This window comes from Mustelus asterias, unplaced genomic scaffold (genome assembly GCF_964213995.1).
Source record: "Mustelus asterias unplaced genomic scaffold, sMusAst1.hap1.1 HAP1_SCAFFOLD_862, whole genome shotgun sequence".
NCBI lineage: Eukaryota > Metazoa > Chordata > Chondrichthyes > Carcharhiniformes > Triakidae > Mustelus > Mustelus asterias.
The window spans coordinates 55001-79685 of record NW_027590808.1 but is presented as its reverse complement, the minus strand read 5'-3'; the positions used below and the strand labels follow the sequence as shown (position 1 = coordinate 79685).

The window sequence follows — 24685 nt, the reverse complement described above, 5'->3', positions numbered from 1 at the left end:
TGAGGCACAAAGGCAGTAAGGGCAGTGTATTATGTAGCACCCTCCTCTTCAATAAAGAATATTAACCAAGAGCTTAATTCCCGACTAACTCAGCGATCTGAGGGTTCAAATCCCATCGAGAGAAGTCGTGAAATTGGATCCAGTAACTTTGGTCATTCCTGGATTGCATCGAGGAAAATGACCTTGAAAACTGCCAAATTGCCATTAACAAAATAAAAACAGAAGACCTACAGGGGGAAGGGAGTCTGTCACTTTGTTCCTGACCCCAACTGGCTCCAGTCCTGACCCTGGGGGCAATGTGGGATAAGCAATCAGTACCAGGGTCACCCAGATCCTGAAAAACTAAAGAATCAATCTATACCAAAGAGGATATTAATTCTAAAATGAAAGCAAAATATTGTGGAGATTGGAAATAAAAACACAAGATACTGGAAAAGCTAGCGGGTCTGGCAGCATCTGTGGAGAGAAAGAGCTAACGCTTTGAGTCCAAAATGATTCCTTGAAATGAAAAGTTTTTCCAGCACTTTTTTGAAGCTATTAGTTCTAATTTGGGTTTAATTGGTAATGGTGTGACATATTGTGAAGTGATTCCGGTTTGTGCTGCTAACCAGATTGCCAATATTGCCCTGGTTCATGAGACGCTGTCCTGATGTATCGCTGTTGCAATGTCCTGACACTTTTTTCTCCTCTCTCCTATGTCACTCTGTGCTGCCGACTCCAGTTATTACGGTGAGTATCTTTAGAAGAATCAGTCCGTGATGTTATCTAGATCTGCAAGGTGGGTCGGGGGTGGGATTTGATTTTAGTGGTGGGACCTCATGCATATACATCTTTCCTTAGATAAGGATACCAATATGGTACGCAGTACTGCAGATGTGGTCTCATGAGTGCTGCGTACAACTGAAGCATAACCTCCCTATTTAGGTATTCAATTCCTCTCGCAATAAATACTGGCCAATCAGCGATGCCCATGTCCCACGAATGAGCAAGAAAAATGATGACATTCCATTAGCTAATTGCTTGTGGCACCTTGACCTTTGACTCCCAGATCTCTCTCCATTGAGATTAAGCTTTCTTATTCTTCCTTCCAAAATGGATAATGTCACGTTTGCCCACATTATACTTTTATTTGCCAGATTTTTTTCCCCCACTCGCTTACCCTACCTATGTCCCTTTGTAGCATCCTGACATCCTCTTCACAAATTGCTATCTTACCTTTTGCGTTGTCAACCAACTTAGCAACCGTATTTTCAGTCCCCTCGTCCAAATCACTTGTCTAAATCATAAAAAGTGGTGGTCCCAGCATTGGTCCCTGTGGAACCTGTCACATTCTGCCAACCAGAAAAAGACCCATTTATGCCTACTCTGTTTCCTGTTAGCCAGCCAATCTTCAATCCTTGCCAAAGTGCTGCACCCTACACCATCAGCTTTTATTTTCCGCAATAACCATTGTTGAGGCACCTTATGGAATGCCTACTTGAAATCTAAGTACAGTACATCCACCAGTTCCCCTTTATCCACAGCACATGTGACTCCTTCAAAGAATTTAATTGGTTAAACATGATTTTCCTTTCACAAAACCATGTTGACTCTGCCTGATTGCCTTGAATTTTTCCTACTGCCCTGCTATAAAGTCTTGAATAATAGCTTCTATCCTTTTCCTAAGACAGATGTTAAGCTAACTGTCCTGGATTTTCCTGCTTTCTGTCTCCCTCCCTTTTTGAATAAAGGAGTTATATTCACTATTTTCAAATCTAATGGAACCTTCCATGAATAAAAGGAACTTTGGAAAAATAGAATCAATGCATAAACTATCTCACTTGCCATCAGAAGCCAGGCCCTTGGCAACCCACAGCTCAGTCCCATGTCCCTCCCTCGCTCCCTCCCATTTCCTGTATGCAGCTATTTCTGGGATGTTACTTGTGTCTCCTACAGTGAAGACTGATGCAAGATACCTGTTCAGTTTGTTCGCCATCTCCTTACTTTTCATTGTTAATTCCCCAGACACACTCTCGCTCCAGGGCCAACAATCACTTTGTGCACATCTCATCCTATTTTCTATTGTCCTCCGTTCTGATGAAGAGTCACCCAGACTCGAAACGTTGGCTCTATTCTCTCTCCACAGATGCTGTCAGACCCGCTGAGATTTTCCAGCACTTTCTGTTTCAGATTCCAGCATCCACAGTATTTTGTTTTTAAGACACTTTGTTAACTTTTCCTATTGAAATAACTACAGAAACTTTTGCTATTATCTTTATATTTCTAGCCAGCTTTCTTCCATATTCTAATTTTTCTTTCATTAATCTTTTTGTTATTCTTTGTTCTCTCTTTTGTCCAGTCTTTGCACAGTTATATGCTGTTTCTTTGAGTTTGATACCATCTTTATTTTTTAGTTAACTGCAGATGGCGGATCCCCTCCTGGAATTTTTCTTTCTCATTGGAATGTGTTCATTCTTAAATATCTGCCATTGGATCACTATCGATTTATCCACTCACCTCATTTACCAGTTTACTGCAGCTAATTCTGCTTTCATTCCCACAATTTTCCTTATTTAAGTTTGAAACACTAGTCTTGGACCCACTCTTCTCTCTCCCAATGTAGATTTCAATCATATTATGATCACTACTACCTAGGGGACGCCTTCACAATGAGGTTAATCCTCTCTCATTGCACAATACCAGGTCTCGTGTAGTTTGGAGTTGGCTCCTGAACATGCTGTTCTAAGAAGCTGCCTCAAACATTCTATGAATTTCTTGTCTACGCTGCCTTTGCCCATCTGATTTTTCCAGTCTCTTTTATATAGCTTAAAATCCCCAAGGATTACCACTCTACTTTTCTGCCAAGCTCCCAATATCTCGCTTCTACTCTGCCCGGCTGCGTGGCTACAATTATTGGCTTGTACTTCATTCCCACAAGTGGACTTTTTGCCTTTATCATTTCTAATCTTTACCCAAACTGCTTCTCCAACCTAGTTTCCTGAACTTAGCTCAACCCTCGCTATTGTGCTAATCAATAATTAACAGAGCCACCCCTCCACCCTGTCCTAACTTCCTGTCCTTCCTAAATGTCTCGCACCCCACAATATTCAGGTCCCGATCTCTGTCACCCTGTGTCTCTGGAATGGTTATCAGATCATATTTATTTGTTTCTATCTGTGCCCTCAGTTCACCTGTTTTGTTTGAATGCTCTGAGCATTCATATACACAGAGCCTTTAATTTTGTCCTTTTATTATCTTCGAATTTGCTCGTAGCTTTGTGCTCCCTGGCCCTTCCTGCCACAGTCTATCAATTTTCCACATTAATATCTTTCTCTCTTCCCTTGTCTCTACACTTTGACACACCAGATCTGTCCATACTTGATCCCTTGCCCCCCCCAACTAGGTATTTTAAAACCCTCTTTACTTCCCTAGATCGCAAGTCCCAGTGCGGTTCAGGTGTTCAATGTCCCAACAGTAAAACCTGTTTTCCCCAGTACTGGTTCCAGTGCCCCAGAACCCACTTCTCCCGCCCCAGAACCCACTTCTCCCGCCCCAGAACCCACTTCTCCCGCCCCAGAACCCACTTCTCCCGCCCCAGAACCCACTTCTCCCGCCCCAGAACCCACTTCTCCCGCCCCAGAACCCACTTCTCCCGCCCCAGACTTTGAGCCAAACGTTCTAATCTCTTCCCTGTGCCAATTTGCAAGAGACCCGGGTAATAATCCAGAAATTATCTTTGAGGTTCTGTTTAACAGAGGAGGTTTTCGCAGTAACTTCATTACTGTGCGAGTGTAAGCCTACTTGTGAGCAATAAATAATTTTTTTAAAATTTGGTGCCAAGCTCCTCTTACTGACTGCAGAACATCCTGCTTTGTCCTGCCTATGTTACTGGTACCTACATTGACCATGGCACCCTAATCCTCCCCTCCTACTGTTAACTTCCCCACCACAGCCATCTGGAACCTTGCTCTTTACGACAGAGAACAGTGTCAGTCCCCCTCGCAGTACCGTCCCCTTCTGTAACTCCATGCCTTTTTGCTGCCCCTACTTGAATGACTTCCTGCATCATAGTGTACGTGGCCAGTCAGCTCGTCCACCCTGCACTCGCATCCAAAGAAGCTGAGAGAACCTCCGACCTGTTGGTCAGTTGCAGAGGCTGACACTGCTGCAATCCTGCCCACTGGGTCCCCTTACCTGCCTCCGCTGCAGTCACACCCTCCTGTCCCTGACCACTTTCCAAACCACAAGGCCGTGGGTGCACTGTCTCCTGGTACAAAATGTCCAGGTAACTTCCTTCCTCCCTGATGTGTTGCAGTGTCTGCAGCTCAACCTCCAGCTCTTTGACTCTGAGCCGGAACTCCTTGAGCTGCAGATATCTGCTCTGGATATCCAGTAGCTCCCACATGCTGCAGCTTTGACATACCACCAGGCCTCCTAACCTTGTGTGCTTTAATTAACTACTAAATTATTTATTTATTCAATTATTTATTCCGTAATGCATTTTGACAATCTTATCGCAAATTCCTGTACTATTTGAGAGACTTCTGGATGAGTACATGGGATTTAATGGGATTGAGGGCTATAGATAGGCCTAGAGGTGGGGATGTGATCGGCGCAACTTGTGGGCCGAAGGGCCTGTTTGTGCTGTGGCTTTCTATGTTCTATGAAACCTTAGGAATAGAATAGATCTTAATCAGTTGCCAGATAGCCACCAGGCCGCCAGCTTCTTCCCCTGTAGCAGAGCGAGAACCAGTTTAAGTGACCAAGTTAAGAAAAGAACAGAAGCACCTCCTTCCTCTCCTCAACTCCCTCAATTCACCAAACTCTCGCAATCAGGGGTGGCGCAGTGGTTAGCACTGCTGCCTCACAGCGCTGGGGACCCGGGTTCGATTCCCAGCCTCGGGTCACTGTCTGTGTGGAGTTTGCACGTTCTCCCCGTGTCTGCGTGGGTTTCCTCCGGGTGCTCTGGTTCCCTCCCACAGTCCGAAAGACCTGCTGGCCGTGCTAAATTCTCCCTCAGTGTACCCGAACAGGCACCGGAATGTGGCGACTCGGGGGATTTTCACAATAACTTCATTGCAGTGTTAATGTAAGCCTACTTGTGACTAATAAATAAACTTTAACTAATGCCGGGTCTCTCAGAGATGAGTGAATCTAAGTGCTCTGTAAAGGCACAGGCTGAACTCCAGTGAAGAAAAGCCAGTTCAGGCCAGCTCCCTTTATAAATTACCTACAGCTACCGCCTATGGCTAGATTCCAAATCCCTGCCTTAGGCCCTTGGATGAGACTCAATTAGAATTGATTGCAGACATTTTGTGGGAATGGTTGTGAAGGGGAAGAGAGAAGCAGATCATCGTGGCTGAGGGATAAAGTGTGAGATTTTCCAAATACAATCCACGCCTAGACTTCCATCGGATTACATAGAACACACGATGCAAAAACAGGCCATTCGGCCCACCCAGTCCATACCAGCATTTTAAACTCCACTCGAGCCTCCTCACATCTTATTTAATCTAAATCTATCATTATCGCGCTCCACGCTCCTATTTATCTAATGTCTCCCTAAATTCACTACTATTCACTTCACCCATTCTAAGTGACAGGCACCTAGACATTTTCACACTGCTGGCAGGAGGGAGAATCATAGAATCCCTACGGTGCAGAAGGAGGCCATTCAGCCCATCGAATCTGCACCAACCACAAGCCCACCCAGGCCCCTGTCCCCATAACCCCATGCATTTACCCTAGCTAGTCACTCTGACACTAAGATGCAATTTTAGCACGGCCAATCCACCTAACCCGCACATCTTTGGACTGTGGGTGGAAACCGGAGCACCCGGAGGAAACCCACGCAGACACGGGGAGAACGTGCAAACTCCACACAGACAGTGACCCAAGCCGGGAATCGAACCCAGGTCCCTGGCGCTGAGAGGCAGCAGTGTTAACCACTGTGCCACCGTGCCGACCCTAGATTGGGGAGTGGGGGGGCGGGGTCAGACAGGCCAGTCACGAGGAGGATGTTAGCTGCAGCAGGCTGGAGTGGGGAGTCTGTTTGAGTGTGTCACCAGCTGCCTCTTCACTGTTTTGCTATATACCATATCCCTGTTTAAAAATACAGGCTCCCTCGTTTGAGACGGAGATGAGGAGAATTTTTCTCTAGGGGGGTGAGTCTCTGGAACTCTCTCCCTCAAAAGGCAGTGGAAGGCGAGTCTTTGAATATTTTTAAGGCAGAGCCAGATAGATTCTTGATTAACAAGCGGGGTGAAAGGTTACTGGGGGTCGGAGGGTATGTGGCGTTGAGGTTACAGTCAGGTCAGCCATGATGGTATTGAATGGGCTCAGGGCCGGGTGGCCTTCTCCTGCTCCTATCATATGTTTGAATATCAGCGAACATACCTGAACCATGAGTATCAAAATAGTCACGCTGCAAAAACCGCTGCTAACGCTACCAGTTAATTCCTTTAGATTGAAACTATTGAGTCCCCAGGAGCTTTGCCTCCAGGGAGGTGTCACCAAGCCAGCTGTGCAAGAACCTGAAAGGTGAACACTTTAAACCCTCCCCCCAGCAGGCAGCAGTTTTCCTTCAGAGTTTCCAACCTCCCGACTTGGTAAAGTCTCCAGTGAGGAAACCGGACCAAAGAGAAACCCAGAGTTTGGCGAGGGCAGGATAATCGATCCTGAACGGGACCCACTGCATTCCCCACGACAGGCAGATCACAGGCACAAAGAAACTTCCAATTCGCTTTAGCGTGTAATAAAACCTGCGCCCTAACTTTGAGATTGTTTGTTTTTCTAAGTATCGATGTATTGTGATATGGAGATGCCGGCGTTGGACTGGGGTGGGCACAGTAAGTAGTCTCACAACAGGTTAAAGTCCAACTGGTAGCACGAGCTTTAGGAGCGCCGCTCCTTCTTCACCTCATGAAGGAGCAGCGCTCAGAAAGCTCGTGCTACCAAATAAACCTGTTGGACTTAAACCTGGCGTTGTGAGACTACTTTCAATGTATTTTGTTTGGGAAAACTATGATAGATCTGTCTCCCCGCAGAAGAAGCTTGTTCCACAGTATCTAAATCCCTGTCTATAGGGAATTCAACATTGAGAAACACACTCATCTATAAAATTGCAATGGGGAGGTTTGGGAATCGGACAGAAGACCTTGGGGGTGGAGGGCCTCCAGCCACAGGTGGGTTGGGGGTAAAGATGAGCAGCCGTCTCTCCCTTTGGGAATTCCCATCTCTGGTCTGGGAAGTTGCTGATCCAGACTCGAACCTCTCTGCTCCTCCCCGGTGGCAGGGTGGCACACAGCCCCAAGACAGTTGGATACCCCAATGCCATTCCCACGAGGTGGCTGCTTGTGTGGAGTCTTGGTGCAACATTAGTGACTGAAACTGGACAGGGGAGAGAGGATTTGAGTGTTGAGGGGGGGGGAGTGTGACACCAGCTCGGGGGAGGGAGGAGTTGTCAGTTCACTCTGGGTGCAGCCAATTCCTCCTCAGTCGGAAGAGCGGAGATTTCCTGAACACTGACTGATTGTTAATTATAACCTGGAGACAATATTCAGAGCTAAACCCTTTCAATTTTCACCCAACAGAACGAGTACATGAAGGATGACTTCCTACTCAAAATCGAAACTTGGCACAAGCCCGACATGGGAAACGTAGAGAATGTGAGTGACAGACCTGTCCCCACCAGTACTGTACCCCAGTGTTATACAGTGACAGACCCGTCCCCACCAGTACTGTACCCCAGTGTTATACAGTGACAGAACCGTCCCCACCAGTACTGTACCCCAGTGTTATACAGTGACAGACCCGTCCCCACCACTACTGTTCCCCAGTGTTATACAGCAACAGACCCGTCCCCACCAGTACTGTTCCCCAGTGTTATACACTGACAGACCTGTCCCCACCAGTACTGTACCCCAGTGTTATACAGTGACAGAACCGTCCCCACCAGTACTGTACCCCAGTGTTATACAGTGACAGACCCATCCCCACCAGTACTGTAACCCAGTGTTATACAGTGACAGATCCATCCCCACCAGTACTGTACCCCAGTGTTATACAGTGACAGACCCGTCCCCACCAGTACTGTACCCCAGTGTTATACAGTGACAGACCCGTCCCCACCAGTACTGTACCCCAGTGTTATACAGTGACAGACCTGTACCCCAGTGTTATACAGTGACAGACCTGTCCCCACCAGTACTGTACCCCAATGTTATACAGTGACAGACCTGTCCCCACCAGTACTGTACCCCAGTGTTATACAGTGACAGACCCGTCCCCACCAGTACTGTACCCCAGTGTTATACAGTGACAGACCTGTCCCCACCAGTACTGTACCCCAGTGTTATACAGTGACAGACCTGTCCCCACCAGTACTGTACCCCAGTGTTATACAGTGACAGACCTGTCCCCACCAGTACTGTACCCCAGTGTTACACAGTGACAGACCCGTCCCCACCAGTACTGTATCCCAGTGTTATACAGTGACAGACCCGTCCCCACCAGTACTGTACCCCAGTGTTATACAGTGACAGACCCGTCCCCACCAGTACTGTACCCCAGTGTTATACAGTGACAGACCCGTCCCCACCAGTACTGTACCCCAGTGTTATACAGTGACAGACCTGTCCCCACCAGTACTGTACCCCAGTGTTATACAGTGACAGACCCATCCCCACCAGTACTGTACCCCAGTGTTATACAGTGACAGACCCGTCCCCACCAGTACTGTACCCCAGTGTTACAGTGACAGACCAGTCCCCACCAGTACTGTACCCCAGTGTTATACAGTGACAGACCCGTCCCCACCAGTACTGTATCCCAGTGTTATACAGCGACAGACCCATCCCCACCAGTACTGTACCCCAGTGTTATACAGTGACAGACCCGTTCCCACCAGTATTGTACCCCTGTGTTACAGTGACAGACCCGTCCCCACCAGTACTGTACCCCAGTGTTATACAGTGACAGACCCGTCCCCACCAGTACTGTACCCCAGCGTTATACAGTGACAGACCCGTCCCCACCAGTACTGTACCCCTGTGTTACAGTGACAGACCCGTCCCCACCAGTACTATACCCCAGTGTTATACAGTGACAGACCTGTCCCCACCAGTACTGTACCCGTGTTACAGTGACAGACCCGTACCCACCAGTACTGTACCCCAGCATTATACAGGGACAGACCCATCCCCACCAGTACTGTAACCCAGTGTTATACAGTGACAGACCTGTCCCCACCAGTACTGTACCCCGGTGTTACACAGTGACAGACCTGTCCCCACCAGTACTGTACCCCGGTGTTACACAGTGACAGACCTGTCCCCACCAGTACTGTACCCCAGTGTTATAAAGTGACAGACCTGTCCCCACCAGTACTGTACCCCGGTGTTACACAGTGACAGACCCGTCCCCACCAGTACTGTACCCCAGTGTTATACAGTGACAGACCCGTCCCCACCAGTACTGTACCCCAGTGTTATACAGTGACAGACCCGTCCCCACCAGTACTGTACCCCAGTGTTATACAGTGACAGACCCGTCCCCACCAGTACTGTACCCCAGTGTTATACAGTGACAGACCCGTCCCCACCAGTACTGTACCCCAGTGTTATACAGTGACAGACCCGTCCCCACCAGTACTGTACCCCAGTGTTATACAGTGACAGACCCGTCCCCACCAGTACTGTACCCCAGTGTTATACACTGACAGACCCGTCCCCACCAGTACTGTACCCCAGTGTTACACAGTGACAGACACGTCCCCACCAGTACTGTACCCCAGTGTTATACAGTGACAGACCCGTCCCCACCAGTACTGTACCCCAGTGTTATACAGTGACAGACCCGTCCCCACCAGTACTGTACCCCAGTGTCATACAGTGACAGACCCGTCCCCACCAGTACTGTACCCCAGTGTTATACAGTGACAGACCCATCCCCACCAGTACTGTACCCCAGTGTTATACAGTGACAGACCCGTCCCCACCATTACTGTACCCCAGTGTTACAGTGACAGACCCGTCCCCACCAGTACTGTACCCCAGTGTTATACAGTGACAGACCCGTCCCCACCAGTACTGTATCCCAGTGTTATACAGCGACAGACCCGTCCCCACCAGTACTGTACCCCAGTGTTATACAGTGACAGACCCGTCCCCACCAGTACTGTACCCCAGCATTATACAGGGACAGACCTGTCCCACCAGTACTGTACCCCCGTGTTATACAGTGACAGACCTGTCCCCACCAGTACTGTACCCCAGTGTTATACAGTGACAGACCCGTCCCCACCAGTACTGCACCCCAGTGTTACACAGTGACAGACCCGTCCCCACCAGTACTGTACCCCAGTGTTATACAGTGACAGACCTGTCCCCACCAGTACTGTACCCCGGTGTTACACAGTGACAGACCCGTCCCCACCAGTACTGTATCTATTTGACTTCCCATCCGAACGTGTGCTTTCCCTCTTGACAGATCCATGGTCTGGAACCAAACACGTGGAAGAATGTTGAAGTAGTCCACATAGACATTGCTGATCGGAGCCAGATTCATGCTCGGGTGAGTTTGTTGTAACTGAAGTTTAGAGCAAGCTCTCCAATCTAAAAATACATGAAGACAACGGGATATTGTGTTTGAATGTTCTTGCCACAGATAAAGGAGAAAACAAAACTGTTGTATTTTATTCTCATGTTTAAAACAGTCCCGGTCTGTTTAAATATCCGGACACTGACAGAACAGTTGTCTTGTGGGATAGTGAGGCTGTAACGGTGTCTTGTGCTGAAATCCAGGCTGGATGCAGCAGAGAGGTTTTGCTTCAGTTTGCTGGTTTGTTTTCTCATCTCTGCTCGAAGCCACTGCAGGGTGGGTTGAGTTTCGCTCTGTTCATTCCACAGTCCAGGAGACCCAGCACCTTGCACCCATCCATCAACTTCTCACTTCTTTAATTGCCACTTCCTGCATCTTAGCCTGAATTCAGCCTCTCCAGATCTTTGACTCTGACTCGCTGTCAGTGTGGCACTCCCTCAGCACTGACCCTCTGACAGTGCGGCACTCCCTCAGTACTGACCCTCTGACAGTGCGGCACTCCCTCAGCGCTGACCCTCTGACAGTGCGGCACTCCCTCAGCGCTGACCCTCGGACAGTGCGGCACTCCCTCAGCACTGACCCTCTGACAGTGCGGCACTCCCTCAGCACTGACCCTCTGACAGTGCGGCACTCCCTCAGCACTGACCCTCTGACAGTGCGACACTCCTTCAGTACTGACCCTCTGACAGTGCGCCACTCCCTCAGTACTGACCCTCTGACAGTGCGCCACGCCCTCAGCGCTGACACCCTGACAGTGCGGCGCTCCCTCAGTACAGACCCTCTGACAGTGCGGCACTCCCTCAGTACTGACCCTCTGACAGTGTGGCACTCCCTCAGTACTGACCCTCTGACAGTGCGGCACTCCCTCAGCGCTGACACCCTGACAGTGCGGCACTCCCTCAGCGCTGACACCCTGACAGTGCGGCACTCCCTCAGCACTGACCCTCTGACAGTGCAGCACTCCCTCAGCACTGACCCTCTGACAGTGCGGCACTCCCTCAGTACTGACCCTCTGACAGTGCGGCACTCCCTCAGTACTGACCCTCTGACAGTGCGGCACTCCCTCAGTACTGACCCTCTGACAGTGCGGCACTCCCTCAGCGCTGACACCCTGACAGTGCGGCACTCCCTCAGCGCTGACCCTCTGACAGTGCGGCACTCCCTCAGCGCTGAACCTCTGACAGTGCGGCACTCCCTCAGCACTGACCCTCTGACAGTGCAGTACTCCCTCAGTACTGACCCTCTGACAGTGCGGCACTCCTTCAGTACTGACCCTCTGACAGTGCGTCACTCCCTCAGCACTGACCCTCTGACAGTGCGGCACTCCCTCAGCACTGACCCTCTGACAGTGCGGCACTCCCTCAGCTCTGACCCTCTGACAGTGCGGCACTCCCTCAGTACTGACCCTCTGACAGTGCGGCACTCCCCTCAGTACTGACCCTCTGACAGTGCGACGCTCCCTCAGTACTGACCCTCTGACAGTGCGCCACGCCCTCAGCGCTGACACCCTGACAGTGCGGCACTCCCTCAGTACTGACCCTCTGACAGTGCGGCACTCCCTCAGCGCTGACACCCTGACAGTGCGGCACTCCCTCAGTACTGACCCTCTGACAGTGCGGCACTCCCTCAGCGCTGACACCCTGACAGTGCGGCACTCCCTCAGCACTGACCCTCTGACAGTGCGGCACTCCCTCAGTACTGACCCTCTGACAGTGCGGCACTCCCTCAGTACTGACCCTCTGACAGTGCGGCACTCCCTCAGTACTGACCCTCTGACAGTGCGGCACTCCCTCAGTACTGACCCTCTGACAGTGCGGCACTCCCTCAGCACTGACCCTCTGACAGTGCGGCACTCCCTCAGCACTGACCCTCTGACAGTGCGGCACTCCCTCAGCACTGACCCTCTGACAGTGCGGCACTCCCTCAGCACTGACCCTGTGACAGTGCGGCACTCCCTCAGCGCTGACACCCAGTTGGACATGAAGCCGAATCTGTTGTTTTGCTATCGGTGCAGCCTGTGCTGCTGAGTTCCGGATTTCCAGCATCTGCAGTGTTTTGCTTTCCGAGGCCCAATCCCGTGCTGTATATTTCTTGTCAGCAGGTGGCACTGATGGACTGATTCTAAGGTAGTTGCCATGTGGTCCGTGGCACCAGACTCCTGAATGGACCTAACTCGCATTAATTGATCTGTACATTCTGCACTCTCTCCTTTCCTCCCTCTATGAACGGTATGCTTTGTCTGTATAGTGCGCAAGGAACAATACTTCTCACTGTAAACTAATACTAATCGTGCCACAAGTGCCAGGCAATGACCATCACCAATAAGAGACATTCTAACCACCGCCCCTCGACACTCAATGGTGTAACCATCACTGAATCCCCCACTGTCAACATCCTTGGGGTTACCATTGACCAGAAACTCAACTGGACTCACCACGTAAACACAGTGGCCACAAGAACATGTCAGAGGCTCGGAATACTGCAGATTCTAACTCACCTCCTGACTCCCCAAAGCCTGTCCACCATCTATAAGATACAAGTCAGGAGTGTGATGGAGTATTCCGGACTTGCCTGGATGGTGCAGCTCCAACAACACTCAAGAAGGTTGACACCATCCAGGACAAAGCAGCCTGTTTGGCACCACATCCACTCCCTCCATCACCGACGCTCAGTAGCAGCAGTGTGTACCATCTACAAGATGCACTGCAGCAATTCACCAAAGATCCTTAGGCAGCACCTTCCAAACCCACCACCACTTCTATCTCGAAGGACAAGGACAGCAGATAAATGGGAACACCACCACCTGCAAGTTCCCCTCCGAGCCACTCACCATCCTGACTTGGAAATATATCACCGTTCCTTCGCAGTCGCTGGGTCAAAATCCTGGAATTCCCTCCCTAACGGCATTGTGGGTCAACTCACAGAACATGGACTGCAGCGATTCAGAAAGGCAACTCACCAACTAGCACAAGGGCAGCTAGGGATGGGCAATAAATGCTGGCCAGCCAGCGACGCCCATGTCCCACGAATGAATAGAAAGAGTGACAATCAGTCAAATAGAATCATGTGGTATGTTGGCACTCTTTGTGAATAGCAGTTTGATATTACTCGATAAACCTTTATTGTTCAGACTTGCATGAAGTTCCTGTGATGACTGAACTGTAAGAGCTAGCTGTGGTTTGAACTGAACTCTGGAACACTGCAGTGCTTGCAATCAACCTATGCAAAGGGTGTGATGAGTGGAGTCCCGCGGGGGCTGTGCTGGGCCCTCAACTTTTTACAGTTTCTATCAATGACTCAGATAAGAGGAGGAAGCCACAGCAACTAAATGACACAAAGTTAGGTAGGAAAGTATGTTGTGAAGAGGACATAAGGAGGCTGCAGGTGAATGTAGATCTGAATGAGCAAACATCTGGCAGATGGAGTTTAATGTGGGAAATGTGGAGTTGTTCATATTGGCAGGAAGAATAAAAAAAGCAGAATATTACATAACCAGAGAACACGTGCAGAATTCCGAGGGGCAGAGGGATCTGGGTGTCCAAGTGCATGAGTCACAATAAGTTAATATGCAGGTAAAGCATGTAACCGAGAAGGTTAATGGAATGCAATCCTTTATTACCAGAGGAATTGAATATAAAAGTAAGGATGTTATGTTTCAGTTACTCAGGGCATTGGTGAGACCGCATTTTGAACACTGTGTGCAGTTTTGGACTCTTTATTTAAGGAGGGGTGTAAATGTGTTGGAGGCGGTTAGGAGGAGGTTTATTAGATTGATACCTGGAATGGGCGGGCTGTCTATGAGGAAAGGTTGGACAGGCTGGGCTTGTTTCCACTGGAGTTTAGAAGAGTGAGGGGCGACTTGATTGAAGTTTATAAGATCCTGAACGGTCCTGACAGGGTGGACATGGAGAGGATGTTTCCTCTTGTCGGTGCACCCTGAACCAGGGGGCACTGTTTAAAATTAGGGGGCACCCTTTTAGAACAGAGATGAGGGGAACTTTTGAGGAACTGTGAGGCTCTCTGCCTCATAAGGTGGTGGCGGCTGATCATTGACTATTGCTCTGCCAACTTGAGCTCAGATATTCTCCTTTATTTAAGGATGAAGCAGCTTTTGAGGAAGAGGGGATCTTGAGGTTGTTAGCCCCCAATGCCATTTTGAGAAGTGAGATGTTTAAAATTTACACGTGTCAGCAAAGTTCCCACTTTCAGGCCCATCTTTCAGTAAACGTTGGCCACCGTCACGGGTCCGGTTGCAGCCTCTTTAACAGGTTTGTGGCCAGATTGACAGAGTCTATAGTCCACACCATCCAATATCTTCGTGCTTGTAGTATTAATCATTCATTGATTCTGATTCTGGGCGTGGTGTATCTCAATGTAACATAATGCAGCCAGGATCATAAGAACTAGGAGCAGGAGTCGGCCATCTGGCCCCTCGAGCCTGCTCCGCCATTCAATAAGATCACGGCTGATCTTTTCATGGACTCAGCTCCACTTACCCGCTCGCTCACCATAACCCTTAATTCCTTTACTGTTCAAAAATTCATCTATCCTTGCCTTAAAAACATTTAACGAGGTAGCCTCAACTGCCTCACTGGCTAACCATTCAGACTAACCACCTCCCTGTCATCAATTCCAGGATTACAAGCAAGAGGAAGATCCCGCAATCTACAAATCCATCAAGACAGGCCGTGGAAAGCTTGGCCCTAATTGGAAGGTACAGACCATGTGATCAATTGACTTATTATCAAACGTTGGCTCAAATGTGTACTCATGTTTTTCATAATATATATAAATGTTCAAACAGTACAGCAAAAGAGAAAGGTTAGATACAGAGTAAAGCTCCCTCTGCACTGTCCCCATCAAACACTCCCAGGACAGGTACAGCACGGGGTTAGATACAGAGTAAAGCTCCCTCTACACTGTCCCCATCAAACACTCCCAGGACAGGTACAGCACGGGGTTAGATACAGAGTAAAGCTCCCTCGACACTGTCCCCATCAAACACTCCCAGGACAGGTACAGCACGGGGTTAGATACAGAGTAAAGCTCCCTCTGCACTGTCCCCACATCAAACACTCCCAGGACAGGTACAGCACGGGGTTAGATACAGAGCAAAGCTCCCTCTCCAGTGTCCCCATCAACACTCCCAGGACAGGTACTGCACGGGGTTAGATACAGAGTAAAGCTCCCTCTACACTGTCCCCATCAAACACTCCCAGGACAGGTTAAATACAAAAATCTTTCCTGCAGTGAACTTGTACTCTCAAGTGCCTCTAAGAAGGCCCTCAGTGATGTTGAAGCTCTATGTATCAGGAAGGTTCACCAATCTAATTTCAGGGCTACTAGTGATGGTCAATAAATCCCCATCTTACCAGCAGCACCCAATCCTGAGATTGAATCCTTTAGAAGCTGCAGTGGAACAGGATCCCTGGATAGCTCATCTCTCTCCATTCTGTTGCAGAAAGAACTGGCAAAGCGAAGAGATTGGCCGCACATGTGCGCTTACAAACTGGTGACCGTGAAGTTTAAGTGGTGGGGCCTTCAGAGTAAAGTGGAGAGCTTCATCCAGAAGGTGAGTGAGTCAGCAGGAAGACAGAGCAAAGAGATACGCACTGAGCCAATACCCGCTGGAGAGGGAGAAGTCTGAGAGAGTGAGGAGGTGAAGTTATCCAGCACCAACACACAATTCGAATGCTTCAGTTACGATGAATAATTCGGCAGTGTAACAATCTGCATTGAGGAGGCACATCGCCAGATGTGTTTAGTACCCTTTCAAAGCGATCTTTCACAGTGCTCAGCAAAAGTATATACCAGTGATAAGGAAGGACTGTAGAAAAAGAGATAATCAGCCATGGATACCTGAGGATAAAAAGGAGGGTATCAAATTGAAAGAAAATGCATATAAAGTGGCAAAGATTAGTGGGAACCGAGAGGATTGGGAATCTTTAACGGTCAGCAGGAAGCCACGAAAAAAGCTATAAAGAAAAGTAAGATGGATTATGAGAGTAAACTAGCTCAGAATATAAAAACAGCAAAAGTTTCTACAAATATATAAAACGAAAATGAGTGGCGAAAGTAAACATTGGTCCTTTAGAGGATGAGAAGGGGGATGTAATAACTGGAAATGAGAAAATGGCTGAGGCATTGAACAGGTATTTAGTGTCGGTCTTCACAGTGGAAGACACAAATAACATGACAAAAATTGATGACAGGAAGGCTATGGCAGGTGAGAACCTAGAAACTATCATTATCACGAAAGAGGTAGTGTTGGGCAAGTTAATGGGGCTAAAGGTAGACAAGTCTCCTGGTCCTGATGGAATGCATCCCAGGGTACTAAAAGAGATGGCGGGGAAATAGCAAATGCACTAGTGGTAATTTACCAAAATTCGCTGGACTCTGGGGTGGTTCCCGCAGATTGGAAAACAGCAAATGTGACGCCACTGTTTAAAAAAGGAGGTAGACAAAAGGCAGGTAACTATAGGCCGGTTAGCTTAACTTCTGTAGTAGGGAAAATGCTTGAATCTATCATCAAGGAAGAAATAGCGAGACATCTGGATATAAATTGTCCCATTGGGAAGACGCAGCATGGGTTCATGAAGGGCAGGTCACGTTTGACTAATTTGGTGGAATTCTTTGAGAACATTACACGTGCAGTGGACAATGGGGAACCTGTGGATGTGGTGTATCTGGATTTCCAGAAGGCATTTGAAAAGGTGCCACACCAAAGACTGCTACATAAGATAAAGGTGCACGGGTAATGTATTAGCATGGGTCGAGGATTGGTTAACTAACAGAAAGCAAAGTTTGGGGTAAATGGGTGTTTTTCTGGTTGGCGATCAGTGACTAGTGGTGTGCCTCAGGGATCAGTGTTGGGACCGCAATTGTTTACGATTTACATAGATGATTTGGAGTTGGGGACCAAGTGTAGTGTGTCAAAATTCGCAGATGACACTAAGATGAGTGGCAGAGCAAAGTGTTTGGAGGACGCTGAAAGTCTGCAAAGGGATATAGATAGTCTAAGTGAGTGGACGAGGGTCTGGCAGATGGAGTACAATGTTGGTAAATGTGAGGTCATCCATTTTGGTAGGAATAACAGCAAAATGGACTATTATTTAAATGGTAAAAAATTGCAGCATGCTGCTGTGCAGAGGGACCTGGGTGTCCTTGTGCAGGAATCTCGAGGAGTTGGTTTGCAGGTGCAGCAGGTAATTAAGAAGGCAAATGGAATTTTGTTCTTCATTGCAGGGATGGAGTTTAAAAACAGCGAGGTTATGTTGCGGCTGTATAAGGTGCTGGTGAGGCAACACATGGAATACTGTGTACAGTTTTGGTCTCCTTACTTGAGAAAGGATATACTGGCACTGGAGGGGATGCAGAGGAGATTCACGAGGTTGATTCCAGAGTTGAGTGTTGGCTTATGAGGAGAGACTGAGTAGACTGGGACTATACTCATTGGAATTCAGAAGAACGAGGGGAGATCTTATAGAAACATATAAGATTATGAAGGGAATAGATAAGATAGAAGCAGGGAAGTTGTTTCCTCGTCAGACCTCACTTGGAGTACTGTGCTCAGTTCTGGTCGCCTCATTACAGGAAGGATGTGGAAAAGATTGAAAGGGTGCAGAGGAGATTCACAAGGATGTTGCCTGGATTGAGTGGCATGCCTTATGAGGATAGGCTGAGGGAGCTCGGTCTTTTCTCCTTGGAGAGACGTAGGATGAGAGGAGACCTAATAGAGGTATATAAGATGTTGAGAGGCATAGATCAGGTGGACTCTGAGGCTTTTTCCCAGGGTGGAAATGGCTGCTACGAGAGGAAACAGGTTTAAGGTGCTGGGGGGTAGGTACAGGGAAAATGTAGGGGGAAGTTTTTCACACACAGGGTGGTGGGCGAGTGGAATCGGCTGCCATCAGTGGTGGTGGAGGCAAACTCAATAGGGTATTTTAAGAGACTCCTGGATGAGTACATGGGATTTAATAGGAAGGAGGGTTATAGGTAGGTCTAAAAGGTAGGGATATGTTCGGCACAACTTGTGGGGCCGAAGGGCCTGTTTTGTGCTGTAGTTTTTCTATGTTTCTGTGTTTCCACTGGCGGGTGAAACTCGAACTAGGGGGCATAGCCTCAAACTAAGGGGAAGCAGATTTAGGACTGAGTTGAGGAGGAACTTCTTCACACAAAGGGTTGTGAATCTGTGGAATTCCCTGCCCAGTGAAGCAGTTGAGGCTACCTCATTGAATGTTTTTAAGGCAAGGTTTAGATAAATTTTTGAACAGTAAAGGAATTAAGGGTTATGGTGAGCGGGCGGGTAAGTGGAGCTGAGTCCACAAAAAGATCAACCATGATCTTATTGAACGGCGGAGCAGGCTCGAGGGGCCAGATGGCCTACTCCTGCTCCTAGTTATTTTTTCTTATGTGTTTAGTTGGTTATGTCTCTTACCAGAATAAGAATGAAGCCATTCAGTTGATTGTGTCCGTGCCAGCTCTTTCAAACAGCCATCTAATTATCCCACTGACTTTTGTTTCAGATTGATAGACCATAAGATACAGGAGCAGAATTAGGCCACTCGGCCCATCGAGTCTGCTCCGCCATTCAATCATGGCTGATATTTTTCTCATCCCCATTCTCCTGCCTTTTCCCCATAACCCCTGATCCCCTTATTAATCAATAGCCTATCTATCTCTGTCTTAAAGACACTCGATGACCCGGCCTCCACAACCTTATGTGGCAAAGAGTTCCACAGATTCACCACTCTCTGGCTGAAGAAATTCCTCCTCATCTCTGTTTTAAAGGAGCGTCCCTTCACTCTGAGGTTGTGCCCTCGAGTTCTAGTCTCTCTCACTAGTGGAAACATCCTCTCCACGTCCACTATATCCAGGACTCGCAGTATTCTGTAAGTTTCAATTCGATCCCCCTCATCCTCCTCAACTTCATCGAGTACAGACCCAGAATCCCCAACTGCTCCTCATATGACAAACCCTTTATTCCAGGGATCATTCTTGTGAACCCCCTCTGGACCCCCTCCAAGGCCAGCACATCCTTCCTTGGGTATGGGGCCCAAAACTGTTCACAATACTCCAAATGGGATGATGTCCGGTTCCCTTTCGAAACTTCTGATCAGCCTTTCAGACAGCACATTCTGCTTGGTAAAACAGATTCTCCTCATCTTCCTCTGATCCCTTTGCAAATTATCTTGAATCTGTATCTCTGCTGATTCCTGAGAATTTCTCCTGATTTACTCTGTCAGAACCCTGCACAGTTTTGAACGCTTTGTCAAATCTCCCTTAATCCTCTCTGCTTCCATCAGACCAGCCCACAGCTTCTCTGAATGAGGGACGAATATTGGCCCATGACACTAGCATTGGGTGTCTCTAACAGTGCAGCACCCCCTCAGTAGTGCCCCTCAGCATTAGCCGCTGAGGTGGATCACTGAGTTCATCTAAAACTCTGCCCACGTCCTACCTCACACCACATCCTGTTTTCACTCACTCACGTCAGCTCCTGGCTAAGCAATGTCTTGATTTCAAAATTCCTACCCTTGTTACCTCCATAGAAACATATAAGATTATGAAGGGAATAGATAAGATAGAAGTAGGGAGGTTGTTTCCACTGGCGGGTGAAACTAGAACTAGGGGGCATAGCCTCAAAATAAGGGGGAGCAGATTTAGGACTGAGTTGAGGAGGAACTTCTTCACGTAAAGGGTTGTGAATCTGTGGAATTCCCTGCCCAGTGAAGCAGTTGAGGCTACCTCATTGAATGTTTTTAAGGCAAGAATAGATAGATTTTTGAACAGTAAAGGAATTAAGGGTTATGGTGAGTGGGCGGGTAAGTGGAGCTGAGTCCATGAAAAGATCAGCCATGAACTTATTGAATGGCGGAGCAGGCTCGAGAGGCCAGATGGCCTACTCCTGCTCCTAGTTCTTATGTTCTTTGTGTTCTCCTCCAGCCTTACGACCCTCAGGCCTCTGCTCCTGTAATTCGATATTGTGAGAATCCGCTGCATTGTTGTTGCCTCAGCCCCAAGCTCTGCAACTCCCTCCCTATGTTTCTCCACCTCACTTTCCTCCTCTCCGACACTCCTTCAAACCCACATCTTCCACCAAGCATTTGGTCATCTTCCCTCATACCTTCTTATGTGGTTTGGTGTCGGATTTTGTTCAATGCTCCTCTGTGAATAATCTGATGTAAACAGTTGTGGCATTAACCGGATAGCTCCCCAGAAAGAGGCAGCCTGGACGGTGAGTTGAATGGTCTTCTCTCGAGTTTTTTGATTTGATTTATTATTGTCACATGTATTAGCTTACAGTGAAAAGTATTGTTTCTTGCGCGCTATGCAGACAAAGCATACCATTCATAGAGAAGGAAAGGAGAGAGTGCAGAATGTAATGTTACAGTCATAGCTCGGGTGTAGAGAAAGATCAACTTAACGCGAGGTAGGTCCATTCAAAAGATGGCAGCAGCAGGGAAGAAGCTGTTCTTGAGTCGGTTGGTACGTGACCTCAGACTCTTGTATCCTCTTCCCGATGGAAGAAGATGGGAGAGAGAATGTCCGGGGTGCGTGGGTCTTGGTGGAAGGAAGGGAATTGGAACTAAAATGAAGCGGTGATTCCCCACGAGCAGGTTCCCAGAGTCTGGGATTGTGACTACTGCAGCGTGGGAACTGAGCTCTGTCATTAGCTCGTGTCTCTGCTGGGACTGGACTCTGGCTTGGAGGCAGAGCGTTGACTTCAGATTGAAGAATAATCTTCTCCAGTTGTTGCTTCTGATGTTGAATTTTTTTTTTGTCTGTTTGAGTGCAGCAAGAAAAACGTTTATTCACAGTCTTCCATCGGCAGTTGTTCTGCTGGATGGACAGGTGGATCGGACTCACTATGGACGACATTCGCCGTATGGAGGAGCAGACAAAGAAGGAGCTGGACGAGGTGGGTTGAACCAGAGCTCAGATCGATGGTGGACCCCTGGGAGCCACTGCCTCCGGCACAGCCTGTTAGTGTCTGTTACTCAGAAACCCAAACCATGTTGGGTTGGTGGAATTTAACTTGGCATCATTCCCCTACCTGCTGGAGCCACCACCACCACCCTGGCAAGTGGTGAGAGCCTCACCTCACAGCCTAGAGGTCAGACGACTCAGTCCCATCTGAATGTCCTGGGCCTGGAGGGTGGCATGTGCCGGAATGTCTGCTGCTGTTCCTTCTAAAATTGGAACATTTTGGCATCCATTGTCAGCGATTGGGAATAAGTGGGGGCAGGAGTTGGCTGCCCTGGGAGTTGGCTGCCCTGGGAGTTGGCTGCCCTGGGAGTTGGCTGCCCTGGGAGTTGGCTGCCCTGGGAGTTGGCTGCCCTGGGAGTTGGCTGCCCTGGGAGTTGGCTGCCCTGGGAGTTGGCTGCCCTGGGAGTTGGCTGCCCTGGGAGTTGGCTGCCCTGTCCTCTTCAGTCACACCCCTCCCCACCCATACTGCGTAGCAGGGTCAGTCCCTTTCCCACACTGCGGCCTCTCTCATCCTTTCTTTCCCACATTTGTTTATTTAGCTCCTTTAATCTGTGCCTTTTCCAAAAGGCTCAGGGAGTTGGTATTTCTGAGAAAGGACCTGTTATTGCTGATATAGGTCCATTATAATGGGATAATTGGCCTCTTCTGGGCTCTGGCAATCTGACTTTTCAATTCCCACTTTTCCTTGAAGTCCCGGATCTTGTGTTGAGAGTTGGGGTCTATGTGGTACGCACAGAGAGGAGGGGGGGGCTTGAATTATTCACATACTGGGTCCATTTCCAATTTCTCTTGAAGCCAGACTGATGGAGTGTCTGTATCCTCCCGCTCCTTGCAGTGATGTCCTGTCACAGCCGGACTCCCCCGTCAGTGGCAGAATCCACCACTTAGTGTCATTAGAATCACACTGCTGTCTGTTCCCCACCGCACCCCCACAGTGAGCCATTAACTATTCATCCCCTCATTCATTCTCAACTGGCTAATCACTAACCGAACAGGTCACCAAAGGCAGGGGTGCGCGGGGAGGATCAGCAGGATGTTGGAGGTTTGCTACAGTTTCGGGACAGTATTGTCTGTTTTGGGGTCTAAAAAGTTTTAAGTTTATTTATTAGTGTCACAAGTAGGCTTACATTAACACTGCAATGAAGTTACTGTGAAAATCCCCGAGTCGCCACACTCCGGCGCCTGTTCGGGTACACTGAGGGAGAATTTAGCACGGCCAATGTACCCTAACCAGCACGTTTTTGGACTGTGGGAGGAAACCCACGCAGACACGGGGAGAATGTGCAGACTCTGCACAGACAGTGACCCAAGCCGGGAATCGAACCCGGGTCCCTGGCGCTGAGAGGCAGCAGTGCTAACCACTGTGCTGCCCTGCCGCTGTTGAGGGGGCGGGGGCTGGATGAGAGGGCGGGGTTGAGGGGGCGAGGGGACAGGGCTGGGGTCGAGGAGATGGAATCAGGGTGGAGGGGGTGGGGCTGGGGTCGAGGGGCCAGGGTCAGGATCGAAGGTGTGTGTTGGGGTTTATTGCGATTTGTATAATGACTATTCCATGGCCTTCTCTACAGATGATACTAAATGGTCCAGTAAGGGGACTGACTGCAACTGATGATTAGCCACAGTTTCCTGTTAATGCTGTAAGTACCGTGTAAATTGTTAAACTCTTGGATCTAAAAGCAAGTGTATATTTGCAAAGTGATATAATATCGCACGCATATTTAGCAGTGAATCTGAAGTTACGACAACATGAAAAATCCAGTTACACTTGATTAAACAAGATACATCTCTATTAAAGGGTTTTACAGCGAGAGTGGCTCTGTGAACCTGTCCCCCAGTGAGAGTCAGCACCTTCAGGAACTGTATCCCAGTGAGAGTCAGCACCTTCAGGAACTGTATCCCAGTGAGAGTCAGCACCTTCAGGAACTGTATCCCAGTGAGAGTCAGCACCTTCAGGAACTGTATCCCAGTGAGAGTCAGTACCTTCAGGAACTGTATCCCAGTGAGAGTCAGCACCTTCAGGAACTGTATCCCAGTGAGAGTCAGCACCTTCAGGAACTGTATCCCAGTGAGAGTCAGCACCTTCAGGAACTGTATCCCAGTGAGAGTCAGCACCTTCAGGAACTGTATCCCAGTGAGTGTCAGCACCTTCAGGAACTGTATCCCAGTGAGAGTCAGCACCTTCAGGAACTGTGTCCCAGTGAGAGTCAGCACCTTCAGGAACTGTATCCCAGTGAGAGTCAGCACCTTCAGGAACTGTATCCCAGTGAGAGTCAGCACCTTCAGGAACTGTATCCCAGTGAGAGTCAGCACCTTCAGGAACTGTATCCCAGTGAGAGTCAGCACCTTCAGGAACTGTATCCCAGTGAGTGTCAGCACCTTCAGGAACTGTATCCCAGTGAGAGTCAGCACCTTCAGGAACTGTGTCCCAGTGAGAGTCAGCACCTTCAGGAACTGTATCCCAGTGAGAGTCAGCACCTTCAGGAACTGTATCCCAGTGAGAGTCAGCACCTTCAGGAACTGTGTCCCAGTGAGAGTCAGCACCTTCAGGAACTGTATCCCAGTGAGAGTCAGCACCTTCAGGAACTGTATCCCAGTGAGAGTCAGCACCTTCAGGAACTGTATCCCAGTGAGAGTCAGCACCTTCAGGAACTGTATCCCAGTGAGAGTCAGCACCTTCAGGAACTGTATCCCAGTGAGTGTCAGCACCTTCAGGAACTGTATCCCAGTGAGAGCCAGCACCTTCAGGAACTGTATCCCAGTGAGAGTCAGCACCTTCAGGACCTGTGTCCCAGTGAGAGCACCTTCAGGAACTGTATCCCAGTGAGTGTCAGCACCTTCAGGAACTGTGTCCCAGTGAGAGTCAGCACCTTCAGGAACTGTATCCCAGTGAGAGTCAGCACCTTCAGGAACTGTATCCCAGTGAGAGCACCTTCAGGAACTGTCCCCCAGTGAGAGTCACACCTTCAGGAACTGTATCCCAGAAAGAGTCAGCACCTTCAGGAACTGTCCCCCAGTGAGAGTCAGCACCTTCAGGAACTGTATCCCAGTGAGAGTCAGCACCTTCAGGAACTGTATCCCAGTGAGAGTCACACCTTCAGGAACTGTATCCCAGAAAGAGTCA

General features: G+C 48.9%; 1 protein-coding gene across 1 annotated transcript in view; it reads left to right on the top strand.

The window, feature by feature from the left end:
- pitpnab (phosphatidylinositol transfer protein, alpha b) overlaps positions 1-24685 on the top strand; it is an 86419-nt gene that overhangs the window by 60368 nt on the left and 1366 nt on the right. Inside the window, exons 5-11 of the mRNA XM_078205624.1 lie at positions 722-729; positions 7572-7646; positions 10468-10551; positions 15215-15292; positions 16040-16150; positions 21377-21499; positions 23133-23201. Coding sequence (XP_078061750.1) covers positions 722-729; positions 7572-7646; positions 10468-10551; positions 15215-15292; positions 16040-16150; positions 21377-21499; positions 23133-23180 — 527 coding nt within the window. The 3' untranslated portion in view covers positions 23181-23201. The remainder of the gene's footprint in view (positions 1-721; positions 730-7571; positions 7647-10467; positions 10552-15214; positions 15293-16039; positions 16151-21376; positions 21500-23132; positions 23202-24685) is intronic.